This window comes from Mangifera indica, chromosome 17, assembly GCF_011075055.1.
Source record: "Mangifera indica cultivar Alphonso chromosome 17, CATAS_Mindica_2.1, whole genome shotgun sequence".
Classification (NCBI taxonomy): Eukaryota; Viridiplantae; Streptophyta; class Magnoliopsida; order Sapindales; family Anacardiaceae; genus Mangifera; species Mangifera indica.
In genome coordinates, this window is record NC_058153.1 from 11,253,446 (window position 1) to 11,268,257 (window position 14,812).

A 14,812-nucleotide genomic window follows, 5' to 3' on the forward strand; every position below is an offset into this window, starting at 1 on the left:
TCCGTGAATAAGTTCAGCAGGGTGCTCTTCAAGTGTCTGATGTTTCATTTGCTAACCAATCGGTGGATGTTCTTACCAAACTGCTAACTCATGCACGATTTTAGTTACTTCGGGACAAGATTGGACTCTCCTCTCAGAGCTCCATCTTGTAGGAGCATAGTAACGGAAAGTCTTAAGCATAGTCATCTCCATGATTTGCTATTGTATTCGTTAAATATTCTGTAAATATTATTCTGTAATTATGCTTTATAACGGAAATTCTTAAGCATAATTATTTCCATGATTTGCTATTTTATTCGTTAAATATTCTGTAAATATTCTTCTGTAATTATGCTTTATAACGGAAAGTCTTAAGCATAATTATCTCCATGATTTGCTATTGCATTTGTCAAATTTCTAATAAATATTCTTCTGTAATTATGCTTTTCTGTTTACTTTGTTTCCTTGCATAATTTTAATTTGTATCAGTAAATTGCAAGAAAGAGTTGTTCCTGTCAAACTATACTCTCTGTAATAATTTTTATATATATCTACACACACAAACACACTTTATGCGTTGATAATCAGTGTTATTTCCTGTGCTTAAAGGTGGTAATTCATGGGGCATTCAAAAATAATATTTCCAATAGATTGAACCTCACGGTTTGACATGGAAGACAACCTAAAACATTCTTTGAGGATTTGGTAAAATTACACCAAAAAAAAAAAGAAAGACTTAATTCCTTATTCTTCTATTATATTCGTTGAGTAAGAACAATCCAAATTAAATATGATTAAATTTTTTTACTTTTAACAGTTCATGAATTCTTAAAGGAATATTAAATTCGATTCTAGATGATGAACCTCCAGAAACATTGTAATAGACTGAACTTAATTAGAACAGTTTAATATTCATTCTAGAATGAGGTCACAAAAGTCTACATACAAAATATTATATGCAAATTATATATACAGTTGGGTTCCATTACAACCCTAATAGTAACACCAATAATAGATCTCTATACAAAGTATGAATTTGGTCGGTCCCCTTTTTGTATTGCGTGGTCCTGTCATAGAAGAGAGCATAGTCTTACATGTGATTATAATTTTTATAAAGTCCCATATGAATGGTAGCTAAAGTAAAAGCATTTTTAGAGTTGTTTGACTTATTGTTAGGTAATTTACATAATTGTTATGTCACCCAGAGCAACCGTAAATGCTACCAAAGCTTCTTTAATTACCTCTACACAAGGAAGAATTAATTAAATAAATTACATTAGACATATACCTCGATTTTAGTATATTAAATTTAATTATCTAATATGTAAATTACATATTATGTTATCTTTTAAAATACAAGAATATTTGTAAGAGATAATGATAAAAAGTGTTATAGTGACATTTTTGCTGTTTTTAACTAGAATAACTTTTATGTGTTTTGAGTTGCTTTGTGGATAAACAATGTGTTTGATGGTTATATGTTATTTACATAGTTAGTTACTTTTTTGGTGTCATTTTGTAAGCTTGACTAAGAAAGAGTTTGACGTACAAGAGTAGCAAAGCAAAGACCAAGATCCTCTCTCTATCTATGTACATTTGAATAATACTTGACTACAAGCTAGCCATTAATTAATAGTTTCAAATTACTAAACACTTCCATGCATAAAAACAAACGTGGGAATTTGATTTGCCTAACTGGGAAAAGAGAATGCCGAGTTGCTTTCAAAGTCATACTACAATTTTCAAACGAAAAAAATCACTTTTTCATGCACAAAAAATTCCATCATTGTCCTTATTGGCAGGTTTATTTTTCATTTATTTTGGATGATTAGGTTCCACGCGGAACTTTCCATTATTTGACTTATCTGTCATTGTAGGGAGCCTTCCTGGGCTCTATAAATCAGCTATTCCTTCTTCATCCTTCCATGTAAAATCCAACACAGCTTTATTCTTATTCTATCTCTTCTCTAAATCTCTCTTTATTATTTCTTGGTGAAGAAGATGAATAATATTGTTATGGAGGAGAAACGATATGCTCTTTTGCTGGCAGCAAGAGACTCGGACTATGTGAAGAAAGTGTACGGTGGATACTTCAATGTCTTCGTTGCAGCTTTTGGAGAAGAAGGAGAGAGATGGGACTTGTTCAGAGTTGTTGAAGGAGAGTTCCCTGACATGAATAAGCTTCAAAAATACGATGGATTTGTCGTCAGTGGTAGCCCTTATGATGCCTACGGAAATGACTATTGGATTCTCAAACTTTGCTTCTTGCTCCAGACTTTAGATTCCATGGAGAAAAAAGTTCTTGGCATTTGCTTCGGTCACCAGGTAACCAAATTTAAAACTTCACTTTGATTTCAAAATTCTCAGTAATTATTACATAACATGTTAGGAATCCAGAATTACTTGGGAATTGATATGGGTGTGGATATATAAATGAGAGGAAAACCTCACTCCTTGAGCTAGTTAATAACACTTTTTAGAGGCCTAACACTTTGTGGTATCCTTCCATAATACCTTCAACCAGAGTTTTTTGGTCCATCTAATGTCAGCTCTAACTTTTTTTTTTTTGGGTTAAAGGGAACCCTTGCTTGAGTTGGATCACTCATCCAAGGTCAAATCAAACCATCCAAGGAGGTAAAACCTTGGGTTTAGTAATCAACTTTACAACCACACTAAATCAAATAACTCAAGAGTTTGATTTTGATATATTAACAATTTGGTTTTCAACCAATGCTAACTTGCTTGAGCACCCCTAACCGTTGACACTCAAGCTACCCTTTGGTGTTGCCTACTCTAACTTTGCTCATCTCTCAAGAGCCTCATCCTTTGATCTAACTTTTGAGGTAGAGAAGACCCAATAACATGACAAATTTCGTCTCTCATGAGACATTCATGTTTAATGATAATTTATGGAACTTTAATGTGATCCTAATGGAATTTTTTTTTTTTTTTAAGGTTTTGTCCAGGGCATTAGGAGGGAAAGTAGGGAAAGCTTATACAGGATGGGACATTGGGCTGAGGAGAGTGAGAATGGTCAGGGATTTGAGGACTTGTAGCTTCATGGAGGAATTAGCAGATGAAATCCCACAATTTCTTTCGATTATCGAGTGTCATCAAGATGAGGTTTGGGAGGTGCCTTCAGGGGCACAAGTGATAGCATTCTCGGATAAAACAGGCGTTGAAATGTTCACCATTGGAGACCACATTCTTGGCATTCAAGGCCATCCTGAATACACCAAAGACATTCTTTACAATCTCATTGAACGCCTCCTAAATAACAATTGCATTCAGGTAATTAATTAATTAACGAATTAATAAGATTAATTTATTTATCTAATTCTCTTTTACTTTTAATAATTTCAGAGTGATTTTGCGGATAATGCCAAGTTTGGATTGGAGATAGCCGAACCAGATAGAAAGTGTCGGGAAAAAATTTGCAGGAATTTTCTCAAGGGAAGAACATAGAGAGAATAATTTTGGCCTCTCTTTTCAGATTAATAATGAATTTGTCTTTAATTGTAATTAATTATGTTCAAGCTCTCTAACTGTAAGTTTTAGGGAGCCTTAGATCCCCCGTGATGCATCTTTTTCATTTTGTTTTTCGGGCTTTCCCCCAAAATTATTAAAAAAAAAATTATGTTTAAGCTCTCTAATTGAAAGTTTTATGTCTTTTAATATTTACAGACACGGTACATAAATATTCTCTAATTCTTACAAGAGAAAATTTCAATTAAATTTCTCGTATATATTTTTAAAAAATTTTTGGAGTTTATAAAATAAAAATGGGATAAATAGGATTCTATTATATACAGTTGTTGCAGGCTTACGGGAGAAATTTCTAGTGAAAGATAAAAAGATAAACCTACAAATTACTAAATCTAGGAAGAACAAGATTCAGAAAAGTGCTTGTTTTGGAAGTGATTTATACTCTAGAAGAACCTTTTTCTTTTTTGGACTGCAGTCGCTTGTAATACTCATGTGATTATGGTTAGACTCAATCTGGAGTCAGTCTAAATAAAATTTAGTTTGAGTTATTAACTCAAATTCTATAAAGTCAACTCAAGATCAACTTGAGATTAACAAATTGTGGTTTGAATTAGATTTGAAAATAATTTTAATTAGATTTTTGCTCGTTTGATAATTTTAATTTGCTTTAAATTTTATATAATAGTTCTATATATATTTAGGTGTGTTGGTACGGATACTATCAATTAGCCGATACATATTGCAGTAAGAATAATAGCGGAACCCTCTTCTCAATTTTGGATGGATAGTTGATGGAGGAACCTTAAGATTATGAATTCAAAGATATGATCTTTTCCCTGAATATTTACTTTTTGTTGTTGCAACAGAATCCCCTAACCATAAATTCATAAAATTATAGATATGATTATACACAAACAATAAAGGCCAAAATAAGTTTTTAAAGTGACTCGATTAATTCATCAAAAGCTTACACCATTTGTTATTTTATTAACTTTTCTAGAAAGATTTTGATGGAATAATATATGAGAATCTAAAATGTTGTCCCATTGACTTAGTACACTTCTACTATTTATTTATCAAAAGAGACTTACAATTGAGTAATTACATGATCGGAAATATATAAAATCATATGTTGATTGTGCTTATCCCATAAAAATAAGAGATATAATTTGAGTAAATTGTTTAGATCGTCGGAATTATAATACTGTTCTTCTTATTATTTCTGAATGAAAAGATTTCTATCTTTATTTTTAACCATTTGTATGTAAATGATATATCTAATCACTATATACTAAGAAATGGTTACATATTTCTCCGATACAATTCTAGTGTATTTTATAAAGGAAAATCTGGCCACACAACACCCATTAATGTTCTTCATTTGGAAATTATGAAATAACCTGGCCAAGATTCAAGCTACATGAATTTGCAATTCAATTATTTAACATTAGTATGATGCTACACTTAGGATGTTCTCAATCAATAGCTTTTGAAATGTCAAAATCATACTTGGTTTCGATGTCGTCTTCTAATTTCTTATTCATTAACATGCGAATGTCTACTGGATAAGGTCTGAGAATCTATTTGGTATCACTCGCATAAGGAATGTTTTTATTCATAAATTGTTCACTTGTAGAAAGAATTGGGAAGTGTTTAAAATCAATAGCAAACAATTGTACTTAGATAAATATAAATAGTAAAGAAAAAGAACACACAATTTTGCTAGTTCGCTTATAACAAGATTATGTCGAACGGAATCAATATTATTTCATTATGTCATTATCTCTCTCAAATAAAAGTTTTCCGAACAGAATGATAAAACCAAAGAACAATCTAGACACAACAACATTCGTGATTCAGCCAAGCTGCCTACATCCAAGAACGATAATGTTGGCTTCACAAGTTATGAATATGAAAAGCTGGATCTTCTGTATCCAAAAAACATATTTTGAGAGGAAAAAAATATGATTTTTTTTATAAGAAAAGTGTTCTTTTGGAGAAGCTTGGCTTGAATGATAAACAAAAAAAGGCACAATGAAAACCTTTTTTAAAAAACACTACTCAGTGCCAATCATTAAGCAGTAGAGAAACATCAAACAGATGGAAACTTGTGCATCAATAGGAACTGCAACAGGGAATAGCCTGTTCTTGTTCCTCCAAAATAAGATTCTGTGCAAGGGCCTCTGAAATAACAACAAAAACACGCAACAGAGAATCAAGTTAACCATTGTTCAATTTTCACTTTAAATCAATCAACAGTGAAAGTACTTAGAAAGACGAACATACTTTTTTTTTACAGACGGATTTGAAAAGGGCCTAGATGTTGTCTCCTCGGGAACAGGTTGTGGGAGATCAATATTGACCGTGGGGGTCCGTATGCCGGTATGAAATTCAGATCAATGCAAACGTAAGGTATGCGTGCTATCATTGGCCAATAATTCTGTCCTCTATGCTTTTCGCACATTTGTTTGAGCAATGGACATTTATTGATATTTAGTTTCAGAAGAGAGGAAGGCAGGCCATCCTCAGGAAGAAATTTGAGCTTAGGACATGCAGAAAGGGAGAGTTCTTCCAGGCAAGTCAGATTCTGAATATCAGATGACAGGCGTTCCAGATTCGGAAAATTTTCAATTTTCAAATGGGTTAGAGATGTCGGAAGCATCATTCCAATCTCTTCTTGTGGAAATGACACCACTTCTGGGCATCCCTTACCAATCCTGAGATCTCTAAGAGAAGTGAGTCTGTAGAGGCCCCAATCGAACAGTGGTTTAAAGATGTCCAAATCATCGATTTCAAGTGATGCAAGGCTGATCGGAAAGCCATGGACAGGGAACAAGGCCATGCTTGGACAATCTGTTATTGATAAATTTTTAAGTGCAGTGAGATTGTGTATGCGGTTGGGTAGGGCCTTCAGTTTCTCACAGCTGTATATGCGGAGCAATTTCAGGTTCCCGGAAGGCAAGTCTCCTTCCGGAAAGGAAACAAGATTTGGACAACGAGATATAGTCATCTCTTGAAGATGGCGGAGCTTGTGAAGATCCTGAGGTAAACATGCAAGATTATCACAACAAGAAATCCTGATACGTTCAAGAGATGTGAGATTCAGCAATCTTTCTGCAATTGATTCTAGCTTGGAACAGTCGTAAACCATCAGGTCTTTAAGTGCCATGGGTAGATTGCCTCTTGATGACAAGGAAGCAAGATTTGAGCACCTGGAAAGCTCAATGTGTTCAAGTGTATCAGGTAACTCACTTTTTGACCACAAGGATGTGAGAGATGGACAATATTCCATTGCCAAGTACTCTAGAAGAGAGCTGTTGCTGTTGGTTTCACTGTCAGTAGTCTCCTCCTCATCGATCAAAGTGCATAAACTATTGCAGCAGCTGATAGATAGCCATTTCAGATTCAACGGAAGCCTAAATTTGGCTATATATGTCAAAGAATCGCATTCTTTAATGGACAAGCTTGCAAGATATGTATTGTTGCTGTTCATCCAAGCCTCAGGTAACGATTTCAGTGCATTGCATTTTGCAATTCCGATGATTCTTAGCTTGGGGGGCATGCTAATCTCTGGAAAAGAAACGAGTTTTGGGCAGTCTTGGATGTATATTTCTTTAAGAAAACTAAGGCTGCACAATGCTTTTGGTAGCTTTTCAAAGCGCATGCATTCATTCAATTCCAGATACTCAAGTCTGCAAGGCATCCCAAGCTGCTGTTGTTGTTGTTGTTCTTCCCCTGCCACCACGCACAGAAGTTGGGGACATTGCTGAATAACCAATCGACAAAGGGAGCTATTATCTTGAAGCAATTCAGTTGTGCTTCGCCACAAAGATGTCAGCTCTTTAGAACCAACAATCTTCATTTCTTGTACTTTTGATAACCCATGTGTTAATCTTTCTGTTGGGCAAATATGAGTTGAGATATCAGAAAGAACCACTGATTTCAGTGAGCTGAGGTGGATTGTATTTGCCCACACCATCTGTTCACATTTATCAATTTCTAATCTGCAGGGTCTTGGAAGATTTTCCAAAGAAGCAACTGCTCACAGCTTCTAATGACAAGCTTTTCCAAAGAAGGAAGATGTTTTGGCAATAATCCTACCAGCTTAGAGCATCTGCTAATAGAAAGTTCTCTGAGGTGAGGAAAACCTTTAGCTTCTTCATTTTCATGTGGAATCCAGCCTTCCCATCTTTCCATATCCTGGAAAGAAAGAGTTTCCAACGATGGAAATGACACCTCCGAGTAGCCATAAAACCCCTTCCCGACACTTCGTATTCTAGCCATTCCTTTAATAACAAGGTGCTTTAGAAATGGTAGTTCTCCGACTGATGGCAATATTTGACAGCTGTAACAGTTTTCAAGTGTTAAGAGCGCTAAATTCAAGAAAGATGGATCTTCTAACCACATTGGAAAGTAAACACCATCATAGCCACTGATAATGAGCTCTTTTAAGCCTTGATGAGGTCGTAACATGTCAAGCACATTTTTTTCTTCTCCTGCATCTCTCTGATCGCCAGTGTTGCTAGTCCACTCTAGTACTATCACATTAAGGTCTCTTTTGCCATTTAGATCAGCTTTCATGGCAATCCTAGCATTCACATTCTCCAACCCCGAAATGCAAAGCCTCTCCCTGATATGTTTCAAATTCTTCAGCTCTTCTAATCTGGAACCACTGCATTTGCCCACAACAAAATTTGGCAGTGTTAAAAGCCCAGTCAGATTACCAATCCTTAAAGGCATTTTCTCTAGTTCAGGTACATTGGAATTATTTAGATGACGCAGTCTTGTTAAGCTCCCTATGTCTTCACACAGTTTCTTCAAACGATAACAGTTTTCTACTAAAAGCGTCTGCAAATTGTAAAGAGTAGTGATTGACTTGGGGAGAGTTTCGATTTCCGTATCAGAGAGGTCGAGGTACCGTAGATGTTTCAATTTACCAAATGTGTCTGGCAGCTCAAAGATCTGATATCCACTCAAAGACAAGGCCCTTAGACGTGGCAGTTTCAGCACCATGCGAAGAACGTCGTAAGTCAAGTAACTCGGTGCCATATTCGGCAACGCTAATGGCAAAAAAGCTCGTAAAAGCTTGGCATCATAGAAGCCTTCAAACCTTTTAACGCCATCACACAAGTCACGAACATAAGATATATAACGGAGATTTGTGTAGGAAATGTTGGCATTTATGTTGCCATCCAACTTTTTATCAATTCTAAAGCATGTCTCTCCTGCAGCCCATAGAGCAAGATCATTGATGAGGTCGTGCATCACAAATCTTGACATATCTCCACTTGATTGCAAGAAAAATGACCTTGATGTTAGGAAATGCTTTAGGACTGAAACATGTCCATGTGCAGTTCATGTGTTTTATTTTTAATTGTTGTCCTGGTCTTTAGGAAGTGGTCAATTTATGTTGCTGTAGTGGTCAGTTTCGTGTTACTGTTCATGGCTTGATTCTAGGCCATTAAGAGCAGTTTTCGTGTGTACTGTTCATGGCTTGATTCTAGGCCATTAAGAGCAGTTTGTTAAAGTTGTGTTACTGTTCATGGCTTGATTCCAGGCCATTAAGTTATCTGTTTCAGCTTCTATATAAGTTTGCTAAAAAAATAAAAAATAAATAGTGTATGTATTCCGCATATCCTCTCAATTTTTTTTCAGAACTCTGCTGCATAATTATATTATTCTTTCTCTATTCTTTTATCTTTAAAATCCAACAATTGGTATCAGAGCTATCTTCTTACGGGATCTGTGTGTGAGTTTTTGAAAACATCATGGAAGCCGAAGCCAGTTTCTCCTCAATTGCTCCGCCAGTGTTCGACGGAGAAAACTACCAGATTTGGGCAGTTCGTATGGAGGCGTATTTGGATGCTTTGGATCTTTGGGAAGCAGTGGAAGAAGACTATGATGTTCCTGCACTTCCAGAAAATCCCACCATGGCACAAATGAAAACGCATAAGGAGAAGAAGACGAAAAAGTCGAAGGCCAAAGCATGTTTGTTTGCTGCAGTGTCGTCGACGATCTTCACAAGAATAATTTCCTGTAAGACAGCCAAGTCTATATGGGATTATCTCAAGAAAGAATATGCAGGAGATGAAAGAATAAGAGGAATGCAAGTTTTAAATTTGATAAGGGATTTTGAGTTGCAAAAGATGAAGGAGTCTGAAACAATCAAAGAGTATTCAGATAGACTTCTTGAAATTGCAAACAAAGTCAGACTACTCGGGTCTGAATTTAATGATTCAAGAATTGTAGAGAAGATCCTTGTCACAGTACCTGAGAGGTATGAAGCGATAGTTACAACCTTGGAAAATACCAAGGATCTGTCAAAAATCTCCTTGGCGGAATTACTTAATTCTCTGCAGGCACAAGAACAAAGAAGGCATATGAGGCAAGATGTCAACACCGAAGGAGCCTTATTTGCAAAATATCATGGAGCTAACAAAAACAAAAAGAAAAAGAAGAAAGGCCAAGAAGGAAACTTTTTTGTTCCTAACAACAAAGGCAAAAAAGGAAGCTTCAATGGTAAATACCCTCCTTGCCATCATTGTGGAAAGGAAGGTCACCCTCCATTCAAATGTTGGAAGAAACTTGACGCAAATCCTTGCCATTATTGTGGAAAGGAAGGACACCTTCCAGTCAAATGTTGGAAGAGACCTGACGCAAAATGTTCCAAATGCAATCAAATGGGACATGAAGCAATAATTTGCAAAGGAAAAGCTCAACAACAGGAGATTGAAGCACACATTGCTGATCAAGGGGAGGAAGATCAATTGTTCATGGCTACATGTCTCACAAGCAGTGAATCAAGTGAAAGCTGGCTAATTGACAGTGGCTGCACCAGTCACATGACCAATGACAAGGAACTTTTCAAAGATTTGAAGCCAACCAACCTTAACAAAGTCAGAATCGGTAATGGTGATTACATCTCAGTCAAAGGAAAGGGGACAGTTGCAATAACAAGCTGTTCAGGTACAAAACTAATTCATGATGTTCTTTTTGTTCCTGAAATTCAACAAAACTTGTTGAGTGTTGGCCAACTGATGGAAAGAGGTTTTAAAGTTGTTTTTGAAGACAAGTATTGTCTAATTAGAGATGCAGCCAATCATGATATTTTTAAAGTCAGAATGAAAGGCAAAAGTTTTGCTCTAAATCCATTAGAGGAGAAACAAGCAGTTTTTTCAGTCAAGGAAAATATCACAGAAGTTTGGCACAAAAGGCTCGGGCATTATCACCACCAAGGGCTGCTGCAAATGAAGTCCAAGATGATGGCGAAAGATCTTCCAGAATTTGAAGATCAGATTCCAAGCTGCAAGGCATGTCAATTTGGCAAGCTCAATAGAAAACCATTTTCAAAGGCAACTAGTAGAGCATCAAGGAAGCTGCAATTGATTCATACGGATGTCTCAGGCCCTCAAAGAACACCTTCTTTAAAAGGTAGTCTTTATTATATTGCCTTCATTGATGATTTCACCAGAATGTGTTGGATTTTCTTCTTGAAGTTTAAATCAGAAGTAGCTCAAGTCTTTTGGAAATTTAAGGCAAGAGTTGAGAATGAAAGTGGCTACAAAATTCAGATTGTGAGATCAGACAATGGGAAGGAGTATACTTCGAGAGAATTCAACCAGTTTTGTGAAGAAGCAGGCATTGAACATCAGCTTACAGCTCCCTACACTCCACAACAAAATGGAGTTAGTGAGAGGAGAAATAGGTACATCTTGGAAATGTCAAGATGCATGCTGCATGAGAAAAATTTTCCAAAGAAGTTTTGGGCAGAGGCAGCAAATACAGCTGTGTTTCTTCAAAATAGGCTCCCAACAAAGGCAATAAAAGATCAAACACCATTTGAGGTCTGGTATGGTTACAAACCATCACTGAAGTTTTTTAAAGTATTTGGTTGTTTGTGTTTCACTTATGTTCCACAGAACAAACGTGACAAGCTAGATAGAAGAGCATCACCAGGCATTTTTATCGGCTATAGCACTGTCAGCAAGGCCTATAAAATTTTCCAGCCACAAACTGGAAATATTGTTGTTAGCAGGGATGTTCACTTTATGGAGGATGAAGAGTGGAACTGGGACAATGCAGAAAAGAAGGGTCAGACCATGACAGAGTTGAAACTCAAGTTTCTTGGTTCTAATATTGAAGAAGAAGTAGAGTGGCAAAATGAAACAATGGATGAAGTCCCTGTGAGAGGAACTAGGTTGCTTTCTGACATTCATGAAAGGTGTAACATTGCTGTGTGTGAACCTGCAGATTATGAAGAAGCAAAAAAGGATCAAAGGTGGACAGCTGCAATGAAGGAGGAGTTGTTCATGATAGAGAAAAACAATACGTGGATTCTAGTGGAAAGACCACAAGATAGAAGGGTGATTGGAGTCAAGTGGGTGTATAGAACTAAGCTAAATGCTGATGGTTCTATCAACAAACACAAGGCAAGACTCGTGGTGAAAGGCTATGCTCAAGTTTTTGGCGTGGACTACTCGGATACCTTTGCACCAGTTGCTCGTTTAGACACCATAAGGCTTTTGCTTGCTGTAGCTGCTCAAATGAATTGGAGAGTATATCAACTTGATGTAAAATCAGCATTTTTAAACGGCGTAGTGCAAGAAGAAATTTACGTTGAACAGCCCGAAGGTTTTGTGAAGAAAGGAGAAGAGGACAAGGTGTTCCTGCTCAAGAAGGCTCTTTATGGGTTAAAACAAGCTCCAAGAGCTTGGTATAGCAGGATAGATGACCATTTGCTGAGTCTTGGTTTTAAAAAAAGCTTGTCTGAGGCCACTCTTTATGTCAAAAATCAAAGCAATGGTGTTCTGATAGTTTCTCTTTATGTTGATGATCTTTTACTGACAGGAAATGATACATGGCTGGTTGATGAGTTCAAACAAGAAATGATGAAAGTTTTTGAAATGACAGATCTTGGCTTGATGACCTTTTTTCTTGGAATGGAAATTAAGCAGGCTGAACATGAAGTCTTCATATGCCAGAAGAAGTATGCCAAGGAGATTTTGAATAAGTTTAAGCTTGAAGAATGCAAGGCAGTAAGCACTCCTATGAATCAAAAGGAGCAGCTATGCAAGGAAGATGGTGCCGATAAAGTTGATGATGGACACTTTAGAAGTTTAATTGGTTGCTTGATGTATCTTACAGCAACACGGCCTGACATTTTAAATGCTGTAAGTATTCTGTCCAGATTTATGCACTGTGCAAGTGAATTGCATCTCAAGGCTGCCAAAAGAGTGATTCGATATATCAAAGGCACAAGTGATTTTGGTATTAAATTCACAAGAAGCAAGGAGTTCAAGCTGGTTGGTTTCTCTGACAGTGACTGGGGAGGTTCCATTGATGATATGAGAAGTACTTCAGGCTATTGTTTTACTCTTGGATCTAGTGTTTTCTCATGGAGCTCAAAAAAGCAAGAAACTGTGGCGCAATCCACTGCTGAAGCATAATTTGTTGCTGCAACAGCTGTTGTTAATCAAGCTTTGTGGCTAAGGAAGATTTTAATGGATCTCAATCTGGAGCAAAAAGAAAGTACTGAAATTTTTGTTGACAACCAAGCTGCCATTGCTATTTCCCATAATCCTGTGTTTCATGGGAAAACTAAGCATTTCAACATCAAGTTATTTTTCTTAAGAGAAGTGCAGAAAGAAAAATTTGTGACTCTGGTTTACTGCAAGTCTGAAGATCAGCTGGCAGACTTGTTTACAAAGCCACTTCCAATGAGTAGATTCGAGTTTCTAAGGCAGAACGTTGGTGTTTGCAGCTCCTAAAGCTAGGAGGAGTGTTAGGAAATGCTTTAGGACTGAAACATGTCCATGTGCAGTTCATGTGTTTTATTTTTAATTGTTGTCCTGGTCTTTAGGAAGTGGTCAGTTTATGTTGCTGTAGTGGTCAGTTTCGTGTTACTGTTCATGGCTTGATTCTAGGCCATTAAGAGCAGTTTTCGTGTTACTGTTCATGGCTTGATTCCAGGCCATTAAGTTATCTGTTTCAGCTTCTATATAAGTTTGCTAAAAAAATAAAAAATAAATAGTGTATGTATTCCGCATATCCTCTCAATTTTTTTTCAGAACTCTGCTGCATAATTATATTATTCTTTCTCTATTCTTTTATCCTTAAAATCCAACACTTGATTTCAGATCATGAAAGAACTCATTGCCCAAATCTTCCATTTGCTTCTTATTATTCTGTAATAAACCCTCAGCCATCCATAACAAGATTATCTCTTCTTTAAGAAATTCATAATCCTTTGGGAATACTGAACAGTATGCAAAACATCTTTTTAAATGAGAAGGAAGGAAGAAATAACTTACTCTCAAAGCTGGTAAAATGTTGCTTTTCTCTTCTGGTAAATCCCATACTCTACTATTCAGTACTCCTCCCCAGGCATTGCTATTAGGTTTCCCACGTAATAGCCCACCTAGGATTTCTGCTGCCAAAGGTAAGCCATTGCATTTTTTTACTATCTTCTCACCAATTTCCTTCAAGTGCTCATGCAGACTAAAATCTGTTGTCCCCAATGCGTATTGAGTAAATATACGCAAACAAGCTTCATCTGATAACTCTTTCAATGAATAAGCTGGAAGAGTACCCATCATGGTTGAAATAACTTCATTACGAGTTGTGATAATAATCTTGCTTTCTGGTGAGCCTACTTCAAAGGGATAGCGTAAGAGAGACCAATCACTAGGATTCTCAGTCCATATATCATCCAAAACAAACAAAAATTTCTTTCTCAACAACTTCTCCTTCAATTTCACTTGAAGCATGTTAAGATCATTAACATCACCAATATGTCCAGCAATGGAATCTAGAATTGTTTTTGTTATCTTGATCACATCAAATTCTTCAGAAACACAAACCCAAGCTTTGAAATCAAAATGACCTTCCAATCTGACATCATTGTAGGCAAGTTTAGCAAGTGTTGTCTTTCCCACACCACCCATCCCGACTATAGGAATAACAGAAAATGTTCTATTATCAGCACTTAAATCATTGCTTAATAACAATTCAACTATTGCCTCCCGATCTGTTTCTCTACCATAAACTTTGGTTTCAATCACCAAAGAAGTTGTGGGTAGTCTTTGTCTTACACTGTTGGACCTCCCTCCTGAAAATTCTTTTAAACTCAATTGCTTTTTCTGCGTTGCAATGTCTTCCAATCTGGTACTGATATTCTTAACTTGGGACATTATCATGGAATTGAACTTGACAGTCTTAAGATTGCAGCAAGAAGGAATTAGCTTCCATGACTTACTTGTGCTTGCTTGATGTTGATGTTGATGATGATGATGAGACTCATGGAACAACTTCCTCCGCAAAGCTTCAGTCGCAAACTCATCCAGTATGT

At 36.4% G+C, this 14,812-nt stretch overlaps 4 protein-coding genes across 4 annotated transcripts; 1 reads left to right on the plus strand and 3 right to left on the minus strand.

Annotated features, from left to right (window-relative positions):
• Positions 1-1,898: 1,898 nt before the first annotated feature.
• LOC123201149 (gamma-glutamyl peptidase 5-like) lies at positions 1,899-3,615 on the plus strand. Its single transcript, XM_044616612.1, has 3 exons — positions 1,899-2,304; positions 2,935-3,270; positions 3,343-3,615. Exons 1-3 carry the CDS (start codon positions 1,981-1,983, stop codon positions 3,442-3,444), a joined length of 762 nt encoding a protein of 253 aa, XP_044472547.1. The 5' UTR covers positions 1,899-1,980; the 3' UTR covers positions 3,445-3,615.
• Positions 3,616-5,580: 1,965 nt separating this feature from the next.
• Positions 5,581-7,444, minus strand: LOC123200244 (putative disease resistance protein At3g14460). Its single transcript, XM_044615392.1, has 2 exons — positions 5,767-7,444; positions 5,581-5,648 (listed from the first exon to the last, which is right to left on the minus strand). Exons 1-2 carry the CDS (start codon positions 7,442-7,444, stop codon positions 5,581-5,583), a joined length of 1,746 nt encoding a protein of 581 aa, XP_044471327.1.
• Positions 7,445-7,464: 20 nt separating this feature from the next.
• Positions 7,465-8,745, minus strand: LOC123200245 (putative disease resistance RPP13-like protein 1). Its single transcript, XM_044615394.1, has one exon. The coding sequence runs from the start codon at positions 8,743-8,745 to the stop codon at positions 7,465-7,467; it is 1,281 nt and encodes a 426-aa protein (XP_044471329.1).
• Positions 8,746-13,577: 4,832 nt separating this feature from the next.
• On the minus strand, positions 13,578-14,431 carry LOC123200246 (putative disease resistance RPP13-like protein 1). Its single transcript, XM_044615395.1, has one exon. The coding sequence runs from the start codon at positions 14,406-14,408 to the stop codon at positions 13,578-13,580; it is 831 nt and encodes a 276-aa protein (XP_044471330.1). The 5' UTR covers positions 14,409-14,431.
• Positions 14,432-14,812: the final 381 nt, after the last annotated feature.